The 24,720-nt window shown below is 41.2% G+C and overlaps 1 protein-coding gene across 2 annotated transcripts in view; it reads right to left on the reverse strand.

The window, feature by feature from the left end:
• fam234a (family with sequence similarity 234 member A) overlaps positions 1–24,720 on the reverse strand; it is a 58,354-nt gene that overhangs the window by 29,847 nt on the left and 3,787 nt on the right. For both annotated transcript variants that reach the window (XM_068055684.1, XM_068055683.1), the window contains exons 2-6: positions 17,917–18,287; positions 17,466–17,579; positions 16,491–16,676; positions 13,632–13,762; positions 8,506–8,665 (exon numbers count right to left, since the gene is read on the reverse strand). In XM_068055684.1, coding sequence (XP_067911785.1) covers positions 8,506–8,665; positions 13,632–13,762; positions 16,491–16,676; positions 17,466–17,579; positions 17,917–18,187 — 862 coding nt within the window. In that variant the 5' untranslated portion in view covers positions 18,188–18,287. The remainder of the gene's footprint in view (positions 1–8,505; positions 8,666–13,631; positions 13,763–16,490; positions 16,677–17,465; positions 17,580–17,916; positions 18,288–24,720) is intronic.

A 24,720-nucleotide genomic window follows, 5' to 3' on the forward strand; every position in this document is an offset into this window, starting at 1 on the left:
AGCAAAAAAAGAGTTGAGAAATATCAAAAAATAATTGTTCAGTGGGTAATTCCATCATGTGGTGTTCCATTAAAAGATATGCATCAGAAAGGCTTGTGTGCTTTTTAAAAAAAAACGCTCTCAGAATGTGGGAGACACTGGCAAGACTGCATTTATTGCCCAGTTTCCTGAGCCTTCTGCTTGAAGTACAGCAATCCTATCCTAATGGTCATCTTAGGATGGTGAGGCAAGGAATTCTAGGATATTGACCTTGTGACAATGAATGAATAGTAGAACATGTCAAAGTCAAGATGGTGTGTGACTTGAAGGGAAATCTGGAGGGAATACCATGTTTGCATGTTATAGTGATCACAGGCTAGGATGTGCTGTCAAAATAAATTTGTTGAGTTGCTGCAGTACAGCCTGTAGATAGGATCTATTACAACCACAGTACACCAGTGGTGTAAGGGGTGGATAGCGAGTTCAGCAGCAGGGGCTCCAAATCAAGTGAAATGCTATGTGCTGGTTGCTGGTGTATTTCTAAACATTGTTATAGCTGCAGCTAACCAAGCAAGTACTGAGTATTCCATCACATTCCTTCTCCAACATCTTAAAAGGCTAATCAGGATTGAGAGGTCAGGACACGAGCCCCTTGCAACAGAGTATTGATATGACTGAGGTTGGAGGAATGCACACTACTCTTTCCACTACTCCACTAGTCACAATATATGTTTAAATGTTTTACCCAGTTACCAACACAGCCAATTATATACTTTAACTATATTAGTTTCAGAATAAAAAAATCCGCCAACCAGGTTTCTTAAACAACAAAATTATTGATTATAAAACAAAACTTATTCAATAAAGATGTAAAGCTTATTAACACAGTTTGAAATATGAAAGTATAAATAAACTCCCTTCCAAAATAATCTAACACACATGCACACACTGGCTAAAGGGGAAAAAATATAAAGAAAAATGAAAAAACTGGCTCTGCAGAAATCAACTTTTAAAAAAGTACTTTGGCCAAGCTATTGTCAATTCTTGAAGAAAAAGGATAAGATATGGAATGTTCCCGATGGCCTTTGGTCTGGCGTCCGGGTACACAGAGACAGCTGTCACCGGGATCTTTCCGGAGCAGTTCTGTTCAGGAGACATCAAGGATTAGCCTTGCAGGCTTTTCGGAAGAATTACTGCATCAGTGGTTTTAGCCATCACACTGGATCCTCAGAAGATTTTCCAAAACAGGTGGAAAAGGATGAGTTTGGTGGCTTCTGTCTTAGAAGGCTACACATCAACTGACCAAACAGTCCAAGCCAAATCAAAAAGCCAAAACTCCTGACAACCAGAAATCTAGACATGCTACTTCTCCGTAAACAACCCCAGTAGCCAACAAAGCACTTCATTGTCTCTTCCAGTAAGTGTTCTTCCAGTAAAGTTTAAAAAAAAACACAAATCCATCTCCTCAGTCTTTCAAGTGAACCAATTTTCACAATCTTTTGAACACGAGTCCTCAAAACATATTAATAATGGAAGCACCATGACAGTATCCAATCTCTGTTTTGCTCTTTTAGTCAAAGTGTTCATATGACTGGTCCAGTTAAATTCTGGCCAATGGGTAATCCCCCTTTCCCACCCCCATTCCAGCTCAAGATGTCACTGATGGATGATAGGGTATCTGGTAATGTTAGTGCCATTGAAGACCAAGAAGCAATATTTGAGTCCTTTCTTTTCGGAGATGGTCATTATCTGGGACTTACATAACACAAATGTCACCAGCCACATAGCAGCCCAAGTCTGGATTTGTTCAGGTCCTGCTGTAGGTTCCATTAACAGAGCAGTTGCAGAAAGTCTTTAATCAAACAGCTAAAAAGATTGCTTAGGGGACCACCCTGAAGAACTCCAGCAACGATTTCCTGAGATTGAAATGAATGGCCTCCAACCACCATGATCATCTCTTTTCCTGTGTATCAGATATAATTAACTACTGGATGGTTTTCCCATTGACCTCTAGTTGACTACAGTTTTGCTACAGCTCCTCGGTGACATACTTGATTGAATGCTACCTTGATGTCAAGGCAGCTACTCCCAACACCCTTCAGAAATTTGACTCTGGCATCCATGTCTGAAATAAAGGCTTTGATGAGTTCATGAGTTGGGTGCTTCTGTTGGAACTTGAACTAAGCAGGTAGAAACTGATAGAGTGCTAACTGACCAGGTTAGAGTTGTTCTGGTTTTTGTAGCTAGGGTATACATGGGCAATTTTCCACATTGCCAGGTAGATGTCAATGTCATAGCTGTACTTGGTTAGGGGCCAACTAGTTCTTATATACAAGTCTTCAGCAGTACAGCTGGGATGATATCAGCGCCCAAAGCCTTTGCCATATCCGCTGTATACAGTTGGTTCTTATTGCTGAAGTGAACTGAATCTCGCTGGACATTCGAACCTGATGGTGGGGATTTCAGGCAGCCAAGCAGGATCATCCACTTGGCACTTGTGACTCAAGACACTTAAAAATTGTCATCTGGTAGTACAGAACTTGAGAATTGCTGAAAATAGAGACATGTCAAAGTTTTTCGTCTTGCACTCATCAGGACATACACAAGAATAACCAATGTAAGGGAAACAACTTGTCCTGCATAAGAGACTGCTGATTGGTTGGCAAGTGAACTCTGATTGGTAGAGGCATTGCCAGTTTATGGTGACCGACAGTTAGCTATCAAGCTTTGTTTGAAATTTAAACAAGGCAGCTTGACTGATTGGTCAAGGCATTGCCCTGAGGAATGAACCAACGAATGGCTGTCACTTATTTTGTTCAGCTGAAACAGGCGCAATGTGTGCACATGTTCTTTCTGTCTGCAAAGAACAGGACCCTGTATATTCATACATGTAGCTTCCAGTATGCGCAAATACACCACACTGCAAGCCTTACTGACAATCTTAAATTGGTTGTCAGCGTAATTCTTAGCACACTGCGGATTATTTAACAAATGTTGTCCAATCGTGGAATCACATCTAATGTTGTACACTGTATTTTGAGTTTTGCAAGCACAGGCTGGTTGGGTACAACTTGTACCTTGTCCGTTGCGAACAGCAGAAGAGACTTGTTTCATATGATCCGCCAGTCTTTGGGACATACGGCCTATACACCCAACATCTCACTGGCACTGAAATTCATAAATCACATTACTTATTTGTGTGATAGACAGGATGTCTTTTTTGGCTTGATGGCAGCATCCTGTTAGTGGCGAACACCACAGGTGTTGCTATTGCACAGTAGCAACGTGAAACTGCTAGTTTTACTCGTTTTGGGAAAAATTACCCTTACAGGTAATCTAAGGTCGAACTGGGCACTATTCTGGGCTGAAAATGTCAGCCTAAGGCTAATTATTCTGCAGTATGCTAAGAATTACATTGACAACCAAGTTAAGACTGTTAGTAGGACTTGCAGTGTGGCGCATTTGCGTGTACTGGAAGCTACATATATCAATACACAGGGCCCTGCTCTTTGCAGATAGAAAGAACATGTACACACATTGCATCTGTTTCAGCTGAACAAAATAAGCGACAGCTATTCACTGGTTCATTCCTCAAGGCAATGCCTTGACCAATCAGAATCAAGCTTCCTTGTTTAAATTTCAAACAAAGCTTGGCAATTAACTGTCAGTCACCGTAAACTAGTGCATTCTCCATGGCAACACCTCTACCAGAGTTCATCTGCCAACCAATCAGCCCTCCTCATGCAGTATAAGTTGTTGTTTTCCCTTACATTGGTTATTCTTGCAGATTGTCCCGATGAGTGCAAGACGAAACGCTTCGACATGTCTCTCTTTTCAGCAATTCACACTTAAAAATACTCCAACCTTGGCACGAGCACTCATATGCTAGGCTCTGCCATGAATTGAGGATGGGACGTTCATGAGTCTCCTCATTCCCTTAGTTGCTCTGACTGTTGACTACCATTCTCAACAGGATGTTGTAGACCTAAGTTTCCTCTGATCTGTTGGCTGTGGGATTGTTTACTTGCAACTATAACATGCTGCTTTTGGTGATTAGAATGCAGATAACCCTTGTGTTGCAGCTTCACTGCATTGCTTTGAACCAATCATGTATGTTAATTGGTCAAACAGTCAGGGCAGAAGTGCAGGTTTACAATTTGGTCTCAAAAACTAATGTTCACAGCTCTGATCAATAACGACAACTAATTACTATCCAGTAAATCTGTGCTAAATTTAAGTAAGGAAAGAAATCACGCAACACCTCTCATAACACCAACTCACGGTTGGTGTGTTGCCTCCCAGGTGCCAGGGTTCATGATGTCTCGGATCGTGTTTTTGGGATCCTTAAGGGGGAGGGGGAGCAGCCCCAAGTCGTGGTCCACATAGGCACCAATGACACAGGTAGAAAGAGAGATGGGGATTTAAGGCAGAAATTCAGGGAGCTAGGGTGGAAGCTTAGAGCGAGAACAAACAGAGTTGTTATCTCTGGGTTGTTGCCCGTGCCACGTGATAGCGAAGCGAGGAACAGGGAGAGAGAGGAGTTACAGAGATGGTGTAGGAGGGAGGGTTTTGGTTTCCTGGATAATTGGGGCTCTTTCTGGGGTAGGTGGGACCTCTACAAACAGGATGGTCTTCACCTGAACCAGAAGGGTACCAATATCCTGGGGGGGGGGGGGAGATTTGCTAGTGCTCTTCGGGGGGGTTTAAACTAATTCAGCAGGGGAATGGGAACCTAAATTGTAGTTCCAGTGTACAGGATGTTGAGAGTAGTGAGGTCAGGGATAAGGTTACAAGGACGCAAGAGGGCACTGGCAAGCAAGAACTTGGTTTAAAGTGAGTCTACTTCAACGCCAGGAGCATCCGGAATAAGGTGGGTGAGCTTGCAGCATGGGTTGGTACCTGGGATCTCGATGTAGTGGCCATTTCGGAGACATGGGTAGAGCAGGGGCAGGAATGGATGTTGCAGGTTCCGGGATTTAGATGTTTCAGCAAGAACAGAGAAGATGGTAAAAGAGGAGGGGGTGTGGCATTGTTAATCAAGGAGAGTATTACAGCGGCAGAAAGGACGTTTGAGGACTCGTCTACTGAGGTAGTATGGGCCGAGGTTAGAAACAGGAGAGGAGGGGTCACCCTGTTGGGAGTCTTCTATAGACCTCCGAATAGTTCCAGAGATGTAGAGGAAAGGATAGCGAAGATGATTCTCGACAGGGGCGAGAGTAACAGGTTTGTTGTTATGGGGGACTTTAACTTTCCAAATATTGACTGGAAATACTATAGTTCGAGTACTTTAGATGGGTCAGTTTTTGTCCAGTGTGTGCAGGAGGGTTTTCTGACACAGTATGTAGACAGGCCAACCAGGGGCGATGCCACATTGGATTTGGTACTGGGTAATGAACCCGGCCAGGTGTTAGATTTAGATGTAGGTGAGCACTTTGGTGATAGTGATCACAATTCGGTTAGGTTTACCTTAGTGATGGGCAGGGACAGGTATATACCGCAGGGCAAGAATTATAGCTGGGGGAAAGGAAATTATGATGCGATTAGGCAAGATTTAGGATGCGTAGGATGGGGAAGGAAACTGCAGGGGATGGGCACAATCGAAATGTGGAGCTTATTCAAGGAGCAGCTACTGCGTGTCCTTGATAAGTATGTACCTGGTAGGCAGGGAGGAAGTTGTCGAGTGAGGGAGCCGTGGTTTACTAAAGAAGTTGAAGCGCTTGTCAAGAGGAAGAAGGCGGCTTATGTTAGGATGAGACGTGAAGGCTCAGTTAGGGCGCTTGAGAGTTACAAGCTAGCCAGGAAGGATCTAAAGGGAGAGCTAAGAAGAGCAAGGAGAGGACACGAGAAGTTGCTGGCGGATAGGATCAAGGAAAACCCTAAGGCTTTCTATAGGTATATCAGGAATAAAAGAATGACTAGAGTTAGATTAGGGCCAATCAAGGATAGTAGTGGGAAGTTGTGTGTGGAATCAGAGGAGATAGGGGAAGCGTTAAATGAATATTTTTCATCAGTATTTACAGTAGAGAAAGAAAATGTTGTCGAGGAGAATACTGAGATTCAGACTACTAGGCTAGATGGGATTGAGGTTCACAAGGAGGAGGTGTTAGCAATTTTGGAAAGTGTGAAAATAGATACGTCCCCTGGGCCAGATGGGATTTATCCTAGGATTCTCTGGGAAGCCAGGGAGGAGATTGCAGAGCCTTTGTCCTTGATCTTTATGTTGTCATTGTCGACAGGAATAGTGCCGGAAGACTGGAGGATAGCAAATGTTGTCCCCTTGTTCAAGAAGGGGAGTAGAGACAGCCCTGGTAATTATAGACCTGTGAGCCTTACTTCGGTTGTGGGTAAAATGTTGGAAAAGGTTATAAGAGACAGGATTTATAATCATCTTGAAAAGAATAAGTTCATTAGCGATAGTCAGCACGGTTTTGTGAAGGGTAGGTCGTGCCTCACAAACCTTATTGAGTTTTTCGAGAAGGTGACCAAACAGGTGGATGAGGGTAAAACAGTGGATGTGGTGTATATGGATTTCAGTAAGGCGTTTGATAAGGTTCCCCACGGTAGGCTATTGCAGAAAATACGGAAGTATGGGGTTGAAGGTGATTTAGAGCTTTGGATCAGAAATTGGCTAGCTGAAAGAAGACAGAGGGTGGTGGTTGATGGCAAATGTTCATCCTGGAGTTTAGTTACTAGTGGTGTACCGCAAGGATCTGTTTTGGGGCCACTGCTGTTTGTCATTTTTATAAATGACCTGGAATGGGTGTAGAAGGGTGGGTTAGTAAATTTGCGGATGACACGAAGGTCGGTGGAGTTGTGGATCGTGCCGAAGGATGTTGTCGGGTACAGAGGGACATAGATAGGCTGCAGAGCTGGGCTGAGAGATGGCAAATGGAGTTTAATGCGGAATAGTGTGAGGTGATTCACTTTGGAAGGAGTAACAGGAATGCAGAGTACTGGGCTAATGGGAAGATTCTTGGTAGTGTAGATGAACAGAGAGATCTTGGTGTCCAGGTACATAAATCCCTGAAAGTTGCTACCCAGGTTAATAGGGCTGTTAAGAAGGCATATGGTGTGTTAGCTTTTATTAGTAGGGGGATCGAGTTTCGGAGCCACGAGGTCATGCTGCAGCTGTACAAAACTCTGGTGAGACCGCACCTGGAGTATTGCGTGCAGTTCTGGTCACCGCATTATAGGAAGGATGTGGAAGCTTTGGAAAGGGTGCAGAGGAGATTTACTAGGACGTTGCCTGGTATGGAGGGAAGGTCTTACGAGGAAAGGCTGAGGGACTTGAGGTTGTTTTCGTTGGAGAGAAGGAGGAGGAGAGGTAACTTAATAGAGACATATAAGATAATCAGAGGGTTAGATAGGGTGGATAGTGAGAGTCTTTTTCCTCGGATGGTGATGGCAAACACGAGGGGACATAGCTTTAAGTTGAGGGGTGATAGATATAGGACAGATGTCAGAGGTAGTTTCTTTACTCAGAGAGTAGTAGGGGCGTGGAACGCCCTGCCTGCAACAGTAGTAGACTCGCCAACTTTAAGGGCATTTAAGTGGTCATTGGATAGACATATGGATGAAAATGGAATAGTGTAGGTCAGATGGTTTCACAGGTCGGCGCAACATCGAGGGCCGAAGGGCCTGTACTGCGCTGTAATGTTCCAAAAAATAATATCCTCTTAACATCCCGAAGTGCTTCACAGCCAATGAATTACTTTTGAAATTCAGTCACTAGTATATTGTAAGCAAACACATCAGTAAACAATGTGATAAATGGCTAGATAATCTATTTTAATTGCCTTGATTGTTGATAAATGTAGGCTAAGACCTCTGGAGAATACCCTGCTCTTTAAAAAAAAATTGTCCATATAAACAGACAGTTTAACATATCAACTGAAAAAATGGACTTTCGACAATATAGCACTCTCTCAGTATTGTAATGAAATACGAGTCCAGTTGGTCTTGAACACATACTGCCTGTGTGGAGTTTGCAAGTTCTCCCTGTGACTGCGTGGGTTTCCTCCGGGTACTCCGGTTTCCTCCCACATGCCGAAGACTTGCGGGTTGATAGGTAAATTGGCCATTGTAAAAATTGCCCCCAGTGTAGGTAGGTGGTAGGAGAATTGAGGGAAGGTGGGGATCTGAGAGGGAAAAAAATGGGATTAACGTAGGATTAGTATAAAAGGGTGGTTGATGGTCGGCGTGGACTTGTTGCGCCGAAGGGCCTTTTTTTGGTGCTGTATCTCTCTATGACACTAAAACCATCTGACTCAAAGGAAATGATGCTTCCACTGATCTAAGCCAGCACCAGTAAATATTGATTTGATTATGCTTTTCTACCATTGTCTCATTGTTATACAATCCACTAATATTTGTTGTTTATACTCACATGAAGAATGGCAAATTAACTAAGGTATTGGAAGGCCATATCACATGTGAAAATGTATCCTAGAATATGGCACAGCTTTCTTGGAAAACCAGGTAGAAGTGGGGAAAAATTAAGAGGGAATAAAAATACTGTTCAGTTACCTTGAATAAAGAGAATGTAGTAAGCTCCAGTATTGGTAATGTGAATCAGTGGATTGAAATGCACAAATCTTTCAGTAACATTGTGGTGCACCTCTTGACCAATGGGATCACCACTCCTTCCAGACAATAGCCGAAAGATCAACTTAGTGGCAGAGCTAACCTGAAAGAAAACACATAACTATGTATTCAAACATATATAAATTGCAGACAATAGAACATTAAATACAACACCTTAGGATAGGATCAAAATGTTTAATTGCTTGTATATACAGTAGAATAGAAAATCAACAGTCTCACAATTTGGGAAAGAGCCTGATAGTTCTCTGGATAAAAATCACCCCCGTAAAGACCATGAAGGCCCCAGGTTTGAGCCTTGGTATGTGTTCAATTAGTCAATCTCAGCAAGGGTAATAATCGGAGCACTGCAACTCATCTTAGAATCCCTGGGCCTGGACCAGGGGGAAGAAAAATGCCATGGTTCCCACTACTTATACAAAACCAAAATAATGTGATGTTGGAAATCTGAAATAAAAATAGAAAATGCTGGAAACACTCATCAGGTCTGGCAGCAGCTGTGGAGAGAGAAACAGAGTTAATGTTTCAGGTCCGTGACCGTTCGTCATTCACTATTTCCCTTTCATAAAACCATGTTGATTCTGCTTGAGTGTACTATGATTTTCTAAATGTCCTGCTACTACTTCCTTAATAATGGATTCCAGCATTTTCCCAATGACAAATGTTAAGCTAACTGGCCTATAGTTTACTGTTTTCTGTCTCCCTCCTTTCTTGAATAGGGGTGTTACATATGTAAGTTTCACTGGGACGTTGCCAGAATCTAGGTTATCTACATCATACCATACTTTATTCCTGAACTAACAGGCAAACAGATAACTTCTTCACAAGCTTTTCCTCCAATAATGCTAGATAATAGGCAGTTCATTAGACAGTTATAAGTTATCAAGGTGAATAATCCTGGAGAATTGCAAGTATCCTACCAGAACACAGTGTAGTACTTGTACAGTCGAATAGAATTTCTGTTTTGGGTGCAATTGGCAATTTCGGTGCAAATTGTGCCCGTCTTGAGAAGTGTGTTTTCCCCTCAGGTTTCTGCTCAAACCCAAGTGCATATTGCCCAATGCAAAAGTTGCCATGAACCAGCCCTATCAGGCAGTATTTTAAAACATAATTTTTTAAAATTTTGCTTTAATCCTTAATATTTAAGAGTTTGATTAGTACAGCTGAACATGCATTTATCACAGAAAATAAGCATGTTAAATCTACCGCTTGCAAACAACTCCATTTTAAATGACTGAAAATGACATTTAAAAATCTATAAAACTATTTCCTAGTTAGATTGGGGTACAGTAGGTAGTTCCTTAGTATATTTGAAAAAAAAATTAATTCAAAACCTTTGAAAGCTTACCTTGCACCCAAAAGCTTCAGCTTAATTTTTAGAGCCTATTTGAAGGTCAGCAAACAAGCGCAATTAGCATAAATTCCCAATGGCAATCCTGGGTGGCTTCTAAAACTAGTGGAAGAGTTTCTGCACTTAAAATTCCATGAACGTTTGCACCAGTTACACTGATATCAGGAAATTGTGTTGTAAAAACTGGCGCAATTGAGCGGAAACTCCAGGCCTTAATATCCTGCCAGACCTACGCATTTAGGATTTCTGAACAAGGGAAGTAAGAATATAGAATCATCGAGTACAGGAGGAGGAAATTTGGCCCATCGTGACTTTGCTGACTTTTTGAAAGAGCTGTTCAATTATTCCTACTTCTCTACTCTTTCCCCGTGGTCCTGCAAATGTCTCCAGCAAATATGCAATATAATAATACTTTCTATACGAACATACGAATTAGGAGCAGGAGTAGGCCACTTGGCCCCTCGAGCCTGCTCTGCCATTCAATAAGATCATGGCTGATCTGATTGTAACCTCAACTCCACATTCCTGCCTTCCTCCCATAACCTTTTACCCCCTTGCTTATCAAGAATCTATCTACCTCTGTCTTAAAAATATTTGAAGACTCTGTTCCTCAAATGGCAGTGGAAGCAGAGTTCCAAAGACTCATTGCCCTCAGAGAAAAAACTTCTCATCTGTCTTAAATGGGCAACCCCTTATTTATAAATAGTGACCTCTAGTTCTAGATTATACCACAAGAAGAAACATCCTTTCTACATCCACCCTGTCAAGACTCTTCAGGAACTAATATGTTTCAATTAAGTCGCCTCTTACTCTCCTAAACTCCGGTGGATACAAGCCGAGCCGGTCCTGTCAGGAGTTTCTTGGTATTATCTTAAACAACACAATGAGTTACGTGGATTCCGGTTCCTTGAAGATTTATTTACAGCTAAACTAATACACAATACAGAGCAAACTATATACCATGCTTGCAGATGCTGTTGTCCAGTTACAATGGCTTTGTATTTCTTGACAACCTTTAGCAGCAAATCAATGCTAGGACCTTTCTTCCCCTCCTCCCCCCCCCAACCGAGAGGTCTTTTTGAAATGCTTCAATAGGTGTTGAGACAATCACCAGCTCCATTATTCGCTCTGACAGCTGAGTTTCTGAAAAGTCGTATTTGTTGCCCTTACTACAGCATCTACTGACGAATTGATCTATTGGTTCCTGTGGCTGTTTCCTATAGGACATCAATTTCAGGTGATGAATTCTAAAATTCACTCTTACCCAAAGCTGGTCTTCTAGCACTTTCCATATCTTTGCAGGATCTTTCTGATCCTCTTCAGATAAGCCAGGAGGTATTGATTCTGTATAACCCCTCATTTCCAACTGGTATCAATATTTTCACAGCCTGCTTCTCTGGTTTTGCAACTGCTTGATCTATGATGCATAACTACATTCTTTGTTCAAGAAGTTTGAACTTGGATAGGATGTCAATTGCCTTCCAGTTCATGCTGGGAAATCTGATATCCATCCTCCTGCCTTTTTTTGCTTTCTACTCTACATTTAACTTTGTTCAGCTCGGTGTGTGCCTTCAGCACTGTGTTTTGTATTTGTGGCATAAAACCTGTTCTATTAACTCTGCGCTGTTCATTTAGGAAATTCTTTTCTTCAGGTTAGCTGCTTTGACCGACTGTAACAGGTGCTTGACAGTGTTTTCTATTTCTTCCCTTTCAGCACTTAGCTTGTATATGTACACAGTTGTTCGATAGGCAGCTCAAGGGTTTTCCCCTTTGCTTTTTTTGCTTGAGTTTATTTATCTTCTGCATGTTTGACTGGTTTAATGTTTTTTTCTGCCGGAGGGCTTTAATGGACACTCTGCTTTGTTTGGGGTTTCCTGTATGACCAGGTGAGAAAGGTGTCTAGGGGTCTGTTACTATCTTTACCTGGTCTTATTGTAACAGGGTTTAATCTTAAACACACTGTGTTTTGAGTTCCCTCTTTGTGAAACCTTGTTCACAAATTTCTCATTATAAGGCAAAGAAATGAGCACAAATAGGCTTTCTGTGGTTTAAAGAAGAAAAAGAAAGTTTATTAAACCTTAAACTTCAACTAATACGGTTAACGCCTATGGATATACAACGCACCCACGCTCTCATGCACACATGATACACACATGCAAATAGGGACAGAAAAGAGCATAAGAAAAGATAAGTAGAACAGCCTATGGATATACAACGCACCCACGCTCTCATGCACACATGATACACACATGCAAATAGGGACAGAAAAGAGCATAAGAAAAGATAAGTAGAACAGTTTGAGGCAATATCTTGTTACTGTTTCTCGAGCTCGCTGTAGTCCTTGATTGAAGATATGGTCTTGCATTTCGTCAAGGCCCAGTATTCTTCGTAAACCTTGTTCACATAGGAGATTTTTCTCTCTTTGAGTTTATGTGTTTTCACAAGATTCAGTTCTGTGGGAAAGAGATGGAGGCAGGCAGACAGGAGAGATGTTCTCAGTCCATGAACATGAGTCCATGGTAAAATTCTATTTTACCAGTTTAAAACTCCCCTAGTTGGCCAGCAGGTGGTCACATAACCGACTGGTTTGACCAGGTCTCTTTTATGTATTGGAGTGGGGACTGGTTCCTTTGTTTCAACACTGTCTGGTACTATGCAAATATCCTGTGGCGAAATCATGTGTGCTCAGTCTTCGTAGATGGGGGCTTTGTCTGACACAGTGCTTTCTTTCTACTATCGGACTTTGATTCTTTTTCCAGTTCATGCGCTTTTCAGGGTTTCTCCCCTTTTCTTCCCCCTCGCTCACATGGAGCCTTTAGAAAAATTTTTTTTAAACTCTGCAAATGCACAATGACTCACCCAATCACTTGCTTTTCAGCCACGCTTCTGTTCTATGGAGCTTTTCTCAGCCTTCTAAGATATGTAGCTTTCTTTCACTCTTTTCAGGAACTTGTTTTAAAGTTTCACTTGTTTGCTGTTTTATCCATGGTCTTCAAGTTTATATCTTGTCTTTTCACCACCGCTGCCACCATATCATGAGTTTCTTTGTGTTATCTTAAGCAACAGAATGAGCTACATGGATTCTAGTTCCTTGAAGATTTATTTACAGCTAAACTAATACACAAAATAAACTATACACAGAACTTGTGTCTAGGGTGTTACAGTGCAGAGTGACCATGGCTTCCAATCACATGACTACATTCTGGTACTTAGCTTATTAGAATACTGAGTTCTTAAAGGGACACCACTCAAAGCGCTCATACAACATGTCCAGCCTTTGTCCTCACTTTGTTAATGCTTTTTTTTTATTAAATATCTATAGAAACCCTTACTATCCGTTTTTATATTTCTAGCTAGCTTTCTCTCATAGTTTAATTTTCCCTCCTTATCAATCTTTTAGTTATTCTTTGCTGTTCTTTATACTCTGTCCAATCGTCTCACCTGGCACCCATCTTTGCGCAATTATATGCTTTTTGTTTAAGTTTGATACTGTCTTTAACTTTTTTAGTTAACCACAGATAGTGGGTCCTCCCCTTGGAATTTTTCTCTCTCATTGGAATATATCTATTCTGTGTATTCTGAAATATCCCCTTAAACATCTATGTTACAAAAAGGCAAAAATACTCTCATCTCAGTCATTTTAAATTTATCCTAGCAAGTTTGCATGTCATAATTGGCAAAAGAACCCTCTTCTCCATACCTGATCAGTGGGTGTAAAAAATATCAAAAGGTCTCCAACATCATCACCATCCAGATCTGGAAGTATCAATGTTGGACCAATCACAGAAAGGCCAACAGCAAAACTAGTTTTGAGTATCCACAACGTTTCTCCTTAAATATAAAGCAAGAGACATTGTAAGCATTCACAAAACCAAACAGCACATATAACTTTCTGGCATTTTTCGAAAAAATATTGCCAGCCACTGATATAGGTGAAAGCTTCATATTTCTGGATTATGCATTATTTTCTAGTTTGCATGTCAAAAACTTCATTTTTTCACATTGTCAGTTACAAGGCATAAGAATGACAATAATGTAAGTAATCAATAAAATGGTGCTTGAAATATATACTATAAGTTAAAATCTAAACAAGATACTGCGATTATTTGACATTATACATGCATTCATAAAGCAAATTGCTAATGTAAATAATGGGTTCAAAGGTTATCCAGACTGCTGAAACTCATCTCCCTGATGTGCCCCCACCCCCCCACAAAGGTCTATAACCTTGTGTCTCATGATAAAATTGGGATTTTTCATCTCACAGTACCTTAAGACCAAACACCGGACCCATAACCATTGCACATACGCCTTCCCAGCCTTGCGCTCTGATTTCCACATCCAAAGCTTGATATCTACCTCACTTGCCACCCCAGAAGATGCTTGTAATTTTTTGTGTTCTCCCTTTGCATTCCATGTTTCCACTACTTATCTCGTCCCCTTCCCCCTGCTGCTTACACAGTCCTAAGCTTTCAGAATATACTTAATCTGAAAGTTGTTAGTGTTTTGAGGAACGCCCCCTTCTCTACACCCTCTTCAAGCAGAAAGATGTATTCTGGATACAGGAAGAGTGGATCTGTCGCCCCTCCCTTCCTGCCTCTGAGGAAAGCCCATCTGTTTCTCCCCTTCCTCGTCCCACTATGCACACAAAAACTGATCCAGGATGGAGGAAACAGATCTCCAATCACAGTAATCCAGACTGACACTCCAGTGCAGTACTGAGGGAGTGCTGCACTTTTCGAGGTGCCATCTTTCAGATGAGATGTTGAACTAAGGCCCTGTCTATTGTCTCAAGTTGATGTAAAAGAACCCTTGGCACTATTTTGAAGAGCAAGGGAGTTATCTCCAGTGTCCTGACCATTATTTATCTATCAGCTTCTCAGAGAAACGGATTATCTGGTTATCAGACTGCTATTTGTGGGAGCTTGCTGTGCGCAAATTAGCTGCCATTACAATGACTACACTTCAAAAGTATTTCATTGGCTGTACAGTGCTTTAAAGCATCCAGTAGTTGTGAAAGGATTCATATAAATGCAAGTCTGTATTTCTTTTTCCCACTACCATCCTCATTCCCACCCCCTAATTAAGCAGAGGAAGCTCACCTATAAATCCTGCTGTTACTACAAATTACACTCCCATAAGCAGTCTGAGCATTTTATTTTCAGGAGTGTGCCCATAGCTTGGAGGTGTAACAATAGGACCCACCTGTGAGCTTAATCCAATTACATCTTTCACTTGTACCCTTGAGTGTTTGTTTCAGGAGACAGATTGAGAAACACTTCAGTGGGCCAAGACCTGATGCAAATCGTTAAGCTGCATTACAAGTGACAATCCAAACAAGTGACAATCCAAGCAAATCACACTTTGTTCCATCACTCTCACTTATTGATAAATAAGAAACTAATAAACCATACACTCTGTCCCTTTCATGGACTGACTCAACTTGTTTTTGGAATTACTTTTATAGCTAAACAACTTCTAACTGCAACTCGTGACCTCCCGCATTATAACTTCTAGCTCTGGGCCCAGAAACATCACAGCCCTTTTGTTTAAAATTTCACTGAAGGTTCAAGTATCCCCTTTTCTCTTACATTCGGAGTAGATACAGGAAGTGGAACATAAGGTTGCACACCTGTTTGCCTCTTAAGCTGTTTGCCAGGAAGTCTGTGAATCACATCAATTACTCATTCTCCTCAAGTTACAATTTCAGCAGGCTGAGCTCACTAACTGAATTAACCCCAATTCCATAATTGCAAATGTTCACTGGATTTTCTAACTTAACTTGCATTGGCAAAAACGTTCCAGTTCAAATGCTTTGCCTGAATCCTAATTAACAATTCTCAACATTTCTGTTCTGCAAGTTTCACTTTATATAGCATTTTTAACAAAAATTGTACCAAGACTTCGCCCATGGCATCATTATCAGAAATCAATAAAGATAATGCCTTCCCTCCCTCATTGCACAGAAAATCAAGTCCTGGTTAGAAGAAGTTTGCACATAAACATCCCCTCCTCAGTGAACAGACAAGTAGTTCCTGGGTGGAAGATGGTCATTTACTAACCTCCCCAGAAAATCAGAAGCTGGAGGAAGGCAGCCTAGTTCCTCACAAACATTCTCCACCACCCATCCTCTGGAAGAAAATCTCGGGGCCCCGAAGAAAGATAGGCCAACTCACTGTATTTCCTCCTCTGGCTGAAAGCTTGCCTTGCTTGCTTTTCCTCTCCCCATTCACCCCTCTCCTCCATTCCTTCTTGCTTCCATCTCCCGTCTTCTTTTCCCTGCCTTTCGTCACCCCGTCTCTGTGCATGATCTAATGCCCATTTCTCTCTCGCCTCTCCTCCTCCTATGTTCCTCTACTCCCTTCCCTCATCCCCATCTATCTGCCTCCTCCATATTCATCTCGGATAAAGTTTTCCTCCCACTATTTATCATTCCTGATCTAATATTTGAATAATCTGTGTACTTTATTCATACTTGAAGGGTTCTTTCAAAATAATAAGGAAATAAAGTCCTGAGGAGAACAATATCAAAAAGATAAATCTACTCTGAAATATATACCAGAAGAATTGATTGCAGTAAGGAGATGAGGGGTTCCAATGACTAGGCATCCTGACGACTTTGAACCATTTAGATTTTCAATCCCACATTGAAGGTGCTGAATATCGTCTGCCAGAGCTCTCTGCCACAGGAGATTCCCATTTGTTCCTGACAGAACAGTTACATAGGCACAAGGAGAAGAAAAGCCTTAAAAAAAGGAATAAATTAATTAACCATGAGATAACATTGTCGTGCATATAAACATTTTAGTTCATTTAAAAAATTACATTACTTTGCAGCTCAAGGTCGACACAAGATTAACATAGAGATTTAACAAAAACCAGATGCAACACTGTGTAAGCAAAACAGTAAATACTCAGCAATATTGTAATCGGTTCAAACATTTCCCTCAGATTACACTTGCACTTCATCTCTATCTTCAATGTTTTTTTACTTTAGACATACAAGTCTGAACATACCATAACAAGCTACAGAAATAAAAATCTTCACACTAATGTTTTTGTTTGTCTGGATATAATAGGTCATATTGTTTAGTCTATAATTCAACTTTCACAGTCATAAGTTCTTATCCAGTTGTTATGTATACTAAGTTGGAGAGAAATTGCTGACAAAAGGTTTGCAAAGGGAAAATGGAAATTTGTGTTCAGAGATTGCAAATTATACCGAAATAACCTGTAAGCTTTCAGAAGAATATACACGGATACATTTTTCAGAAAAGTGATAAATACTTTGCTCTTCTTATAAGTTTTTCCCTCTCTTTAACATTGTTAACTGTACACACATTGAAATAAAAGTGCAGTATCAGTAAATTTGCAGCTTATGCTGCCTTCACACTGAATACCAGTAAACTGGTAATGTGAATCCAGTTAGAAGTAACACCATCAGACAGAGAGGATATGGCTGAATTCACTACCAATAAAATTGAAGGACTGTCCACCCAGAAAAATTTCCATAAGTCTGATTATAGTCCCTTACCCTCAGCTACACATGATCCATTAATGTTAGAGTCGTTGGAATACTTAAATGTAAATATCACATCTGTAACTTTGTCTCTGTTCACATCCCACAATGTGAGAAAAGGGTAACTCACTGCAACAATACCAAGAACACAAATATATCAGTACATTGTTAACATCATGCTTCAAATATAATTACTTCTGTTTTATCAATTTAAGTTATCTTGTTTGTATCCATCCAGCTATCAAATATATCAAGAAGTTCGAGTACAACTTTAAACAGTAAGGGAAATTGTAGCTTTGTCTACGAAGACAATTAAAATTTATACTGAAATAAATGCAAACTAAAATTTTTCATTAAATCAGCAGAGTCACCAAACTAAGGTTGCTCACATCTTTGTGCTTCTTTTTGTTTAATTATTCAAGACCGATGCATTATAAGGAACTTGTTTAACTTAATTACACCTTACCTGCATTTTCAAATGTTCTGGTCCATGTCCGTTGTGAGACAGGCCTCACTGGACAAGGAATTATGAAGGAAAATGCAAACACCACAATTAGACTTAAAAATAAAACCAAGAAGAAGGCAGCAGTTCTACAACGGGATAGCTGACCAAATTTTCTCAGGGGCTTGATCTTGGTTTCTTTGTGTCTGTTAGAAACTTCATTTGCGTCCCGGTTTCTGACCTCATCATTTTTCAGAGGATGTATTTCTGCCTCTAAATCTTTGTTTTCTCTCATATTCCTAATTTACATCACAATGGGGATATCTGAGTAACTTATTCAAAATATGCCTTTTGTCGCCTTCGAGCAATTCCTCTTGACTCGTCCAGTATTCTTCCTGCAAGGTTAAAAAGTTTAAAAATCACAGAGTGAACAAAGCTTTTTGCAACGGTGAATGTTTGATTAAAAGGGTATCCACACAGCTGAAACTGGTCCCTTCCATTTGCACATCTCATGTCCTCCATAACAAAGAGCTTCTGTTGGATATAATTACCAATTCCAAAGCAACTACAGTTGATACAGTAGGTCACAGAAGAAACAAAGGGAAATTACACTACATGGCAGAAAGTGCTGATCAGCATGTTTGATGCCACAGTTGAAACAGATAAAAGTGAGACCAGTGACATTACAAAAAATATTTTATTACTAAAACATAATTGTCACAGCAATACTCTGCAAAAGGCAAGGCAATACTATATCTTGGCAGGACTCAACATCCAAATATGTCTTTTGGGAATACAGCCAACTGGCTGAATGCCTGATTTCTCCATGTGGCCTGCCCACTCACCTGCTGTTCAGTTCATACCTATCCAAAAGAGGGAAGAGATTTTTTTTCTTCTGTCGACCCCTCAGAGGCTGTTCTCTCCTGTCTCCTTCTCTCCCTGTCACCAGCCATGCCACCTTTCACTTACCCCTCTTGGGTATTTTGACTCTGCCCCAGCCACTCGATTTTTACCCAAAACCCTTTGTTAGTGCTCTGCCTTTCTGCCAATGTCCAGCTTGAATTCCCCTGGGATAAGTCCACATCTATCCCTATGTGCTTCTCTCGGCATTCTGCGTGCCCATCTTTCCCACAACACCATGTTTAAATCTCTCCTTTCGGTTTCAATCTCTGCTACAGCATTTAAGCATCTCTAATCAAAGTCACAAATGACATTCTCTGTAACTGTGACCCACTGTTGTACTTTCCATACCCCTCTGTGTCATCAGACTGCTTGCCCAACATCCAGTCCTGTATGAGCCACATTTCCTCGAGATAAATATCAGGAAAATTGAAGACATTGTCTTCAGCAGTTACCACAAACACCATAGCCTTGTCACTGATTCCTTCTCCCTCTCAGTTGAACTTGAATATCCACAACCTTGCCGTTCTATTCGATTTATAGCTGAGTTTCTGACTCCACATTATTTCCATCAAAAAAAGTCCTCCTTCCACCTCTGCAACATCGCCCATTTCTGCCCTGCTTCAACACAGTTGCTGCAAAATCCCACATCCACACCTTTGCCACCTATTCCAGTGCTCTCTTGGTTGGCCTCCCACCCTTCATAACTTTAGCCATTCTAAAACTTTATTGCCCATATACTATCCCACACCAAGTCCCACTGACCCATCACTCCTTTGCTCGCTGACTTTGGTTCCCGATCCTGCAATGCCTCAAATTGCAAATTTTCATCTTTGTGTTCAAATCCCTTCATGGGCTCACCCTCCTTACCTCTACAGCCGTCTCCAGTCCTACACCCAACAAGAGCTCTGAGTTCCTTTGATTATATTTGTTGTACTAACTTCTGCACCTATTTCAGGCTTGTAGTGGTGTAACATATCACCTTAATTCGGTACTACTGCACTGTGTGATCCATCCCCGGTGCTGTTTTGAGGTGAAACAATATTGCAGAAGCTCCAGCTGGAGGCAAAAGAATGCCCCAAATCCCGTGCACTGAAACCACACACTCTCATACCATCACTTTAACCCATTTTGCTATGGACAAACAATTGTCTGCACACATGCTCCACATGCTAAACATATTGGGGTCTTTAGTTTTCACCAAACCTCAAGTTGCTATCCATCTGTAGGCACATTTACAGTCTATGATGCAGCATGCCCAATATGTATGACAAGCATAACTTGGCCATTTAGTCCATGAAAGCTATGGTTCACCCCATCACTGCATCTGCCTCTTAAATTATTGAAGATATTTTACCCATACCACCTTACCCAGGTACTAATCATTCTGTATGAAGAAATGTTGACACGAGTCCTGAATTTCTTTTATACGTTCGTACTAACGCCCTGTATGACTGTAACACTGTAAGGATGGCAGGGTAGGTGGTGCGTTGCAGTTGCAGTATGTGGGAGCGCGTGGACACCAGGGTGATCCAAGGCAATCATATCTGCAGTAGGTGTCTGTGGCTGGAGGAGCTTCAGCTCAGACTTCGTGAGCTGGAGGCTAAGCTACTTCGATGCATCAGGGAGTGGCAAGTTACCTGGACACTTTGTTCCAGAAGGAAGTCACACCGCTCAGAATCAGGTCTTCTGATTTGGTCAGTGGTCAGGAACAGGAGCGTGTGGCTGCAGGTAAGGGAACCCAGAGGGCAGGAGTCTCAGCCTTTACAACTGTCCAACAGATTTGAGGTTCTTTCAGCTTGTTTGGATGAGAGTGGGGGCTGCAGGGTGGATGAGCAAACTGACCATGGCACCGTGGTACAGCAAGCCATTCAAGCAGGGCGGGGGGGTGGGGGGGACAGGGGACAGTATAGTGAGGGGAATAGACACTGTTCTCTGCAGCAAACAGCAAGAGTCCAGAAGGCAGTGTTGCATAGGGCAAATAATATTAGAGAAAAGGAATGCGTGGCTCAAAGACTGGCGTGGGAGAAGTGGGTTCCAGTTCAGGGGTACTGGCACCAGTACTAGGGAAAGTGGGGGCTGTGCTGTTGGGACAGTCTACACCTGAACCATGCTGGGGCTGGCCTTCTAACGAGCTGCATAACTAGGGAAGTAGAGAGGATTATAAACTAAATGGAGGGGGCAACGTATTAGATTTGGGAAGATGTGGTAAATCAAAGAGTCGAGACAAGGCAAGTGAGAAAGGTATTAATATGGGAAATGATAAACAGACCGTGACAGGAAGGGACAGGCAGTACAAATTTAAGAGTAAATCAGCAGCCAGGCTAGACGTTACAAAAATAATAAAAGGACAAAACTAAGAGCTCAGTATCTGAATGCACATAGCATTCGAAACAAAACAGATGAACTGGTAGCACAAATAGAAGTAAATGAGTATGATCTGATAGCCATTACAGAGACATGGCTGCAGGATGACATAGGTTGGGACTTGAATATTCAAGGGTACATGAATTTAGGAAGAACAGGAAGCTAGGAAAATATGGAGGGGTGGCTCTGTTAATTAATGATGGTATTAGCGCAATAGAGAAGGATGACCTAGGTTCAGGAGACCAGGATGTAGAAGCAGTTTGGGTAGAGATGAGAAATCATAAAGGCAAGAAGTCACTCGTGGGAGTGGTGTACAGGCCACCTAACATTAATCACACTGTAGGACGGGGTATAAAGCAAGAAATAATGGTAGCTTGTCAAAGGTATCGCGATAATTATGGGGGATTTTAAGCTACATATAGACTGGGAAAATCAGATGGGCAGAGGTAGCCTAGATGAGGAGTACATAGAATGTTATTGGGATAATTTCTTGGAACAATACGTTCTGTAGCCAACCAGAGAGCAGGCTATACTCGACCTGGTATTGTGCAATGTGACAGGATTAATTATTGACCTCATAGTTAAGGCGCCCCTAGGTAGTAGCGATCATAATATGATTGAATTTTACATTCAGTTTGAGGGGGAGAAGAGTGGGTCCAAGACTAGTATTTTAAACTTAAATAAGGGAAATTATGAGGGCATGAAAGCAGGGCTAGCTAAAGTGAACTGGCAAATCAGGTTAAGGGATAGGTCAATAGAGATGCAGTGGCAGACATTTAAGGGGATATTTCAGAGTAGAAAGAATAGATACATTCCAACTAGAAAGAAAAATTCCAAGGGTGGGACCTGCCATCCGTGGTTAACTAAAACAGTTAAAGATAGTATCAAACTTGAAAAAGCCTATAATTGAGCAAAGATGGGAGACAGGCCAGTAGATTGGCCAGAATATGAAAAACAGCAAAGAATGACAATAAGATTGATAAGGAAGGTTAAATTACAGTATGAGAGACATCTCGCTAGAAATACAAAGACAGATAGTAAGAGTTTCTATAGATATTTTAAAAAGTAAAGAGTTAAAGTGAATGTTGGTCCTATAAAAAGTGAGTCTGGGGAATTAATAATAGCTAATAAGGATATGGCAGATGAATTGAACAGATATTTTGCATTGGTCTTCACTACTGAGGATACAAGTAATATCCCAGTATTAGCTGCAAGTCAGGAAATGGAAGGGATGTAGGAACTCAAGAAAATTACAATCACCAGGGAAGTGGTACTGAACAAATTGTTGGAGCTGCGGGCTGACAAGTCCCGGGTCCTGATGGACTTCATCCTAGGGTCCTAAAAGAAGTGGCTAGTGAGATAGTTAATGTGTTAGTTTTAATTTTCCAAAATTTCCTAGATTCAGGGAAGATCCCATTAGATTGGAAAATTTCAAATGTAACTCCTTTATTCAAAAAGGGAGGCAGAAAGCAGGAAACTACAGGCCAGTTAGCTTAACATCTGTCTTAGGGAAAATGTTAGAAGCTATTATTAAAGATACTATAGCAGGGCATTTAGAAAAATTCAAGGTAATCAGGCAGAGTCAACATGGTTTTGTGAAAGGGAAATCATGTTTTACTAGTTTATTGGAGTTCTTTGAGGGAGTTACATGCACTGTGGATAAAGGGGAACTGGTGGATGTATTGTACTTAGATTTCCAGAAGGCATTTGATAAGATGCCGCATCAAAGGTTATTGCAGAAAATAAAAGCTCATGATGTAGGGGGTAACATATTGTTGTGGATAGAAGATTGGCTAGCTAACAGGAAACACAGAGTAGGCATAAAGGAGCCATTTTCTGGTTGGCAAGATGTAACGAGTAGTGTGCCACAGGGATCTGTGCTGGGGCCTCAACTTTTTACAACTTATATAAATGACTTGGATGAAGTGACTGAAGGTATGTTTGCTAAATTTGCTGATGACGCAAAGACAGGTAAGGAAGTAACTTGTGAAGAGGACATAAGGGGGCTACAAAGGGATATTGATAGGTTAAGTGAGTGAGCAAAGACCTGGCAAATGGAGTATAATGTGGGAAAGTGGGAAATTGTTCACTTTGGCAGGAAGAACAAAAAAAAAAAAATCGCATATTATTTAAATGGTGAGAGATTGCAGGGCTCTGAGATGCAGAGGGATCTGGGTGTCCTCATGCATGAATTGCAAAAGGTTAGTATGCAGGTACAGCACGTAATTAGGAAATGTTATCGTTTATCATGAGCGGTATTGAATACAAAAGTAGGGAGGTTATGCTTCAGCTATACAGGCATTGGTGAGACATCTGGAGTACTGTGTACAGTACTGGTCTCCTTATTTAAGGAAGGATGTAAATGCATTGGAGGCAGTAGAGAAGGTTTACTAGACTAACACCTGGAATGGGCGGGCTGTCTTATGAGGAAAGATTGGACAGGCTAGGCTTGTATCCACTAGAATTTAGAACAGTAAGAGGTGACTTAATTGAAACATATAAAATCCTGAGGGGTCTTGACAGGGTGGATGTGGAAAGGATGTTTCCCTTTGTGGGAGAATCTAGAACTAGAACTGTTTAAAAATAAGGGGACGCCCATTTAAGATAGAGATGAGCAGAAGAGAGTCATGAGTCTTTGGAATTATCTTCCTCAAAAGGCAGTGGAAGCAGAGTCTTTGAATATTTTTAAGGCAGAGGTAGATAGATTCTTGATAAGCAAGGGGGTGGAAGGTTATCCGGGGTAGGTGGAAATGTGGAGTAATCAGTTCAGCCACGAACTTATTGAATGGTGGAGCAGGCTCAAAGAGCCCAGTGGCCTACTCCTGCTCCTAATTTGTATGTTCGTATGCATCAGGCAGAGTCAACACTGTTTTGTGAATGGGAAATCATGTCTAAACAATTTATTAGAGTTCTTTGAAGTAACATGTGCTGTGGATAAAGGGGAACTGGTGTATGTACTGTACTTAGATTTACAAAAGGCATTTGCCACATCAACAGACTGGCATGCATAGAGGATTGGCTGCTAACAGGAAACAGAGAGTAGTCATAAATGGATCAATTTCTGGTTGGCAGGATGTAATGAGTGGTGTGCCACAAGGATCAGCTCTGGGGCCTCAACTTTTACAATTTATATAATGACTTGGATGAAGGGACCAAAGGTATGGATGCTAAATTTGCTGATGAACAAAGATAGGTAGGAAAGTAAGTTGTGAAGAGGACATAAGGAGGCTACAAAGGGTTATAGATCGATTAAGTGAGTGGGAAAAGATCTGGCAAATGGAGTATAATGTGGGAAAGTGGGAAATTGTCCATTTTGGCAGGAAGAATAAAAAAGCATATCATCTAAATTGTGTGGGATTGCAGTGTTCTGAGATACAGATGGATCTGGGTGCCCTAGTGCATGAATCGCAAAAGGTCAGTATGCAGATTCAGCAAGTAATTAGGAAAACAAATAGAATGTTATCATTTATTGTGAGGGGAATCGAATGCAAAAGTAGGGAAGTTATGCTTCATTCAGTTATACAGGGCATCGGTGAGACCACTTCTAGAGTACTGTGTCCA

Source organism: Heterodontus francisci, chromosome 24 (genome assembly GCF_036365525.1).
Source record: "Heterodontus francisci isolate sHetFra1 chromosome 24, sHetFra1.hap1, whole genome shotgun sequence".
In the NCBI taxonomy this organism is placed as follows: domain Eukaryota; kingdom Metazoa; phylum Chordata; class Chondrichthyes; order Heterodontiformes; family Heterodontidae; genus Heterodontus; species Heterodontus francisci.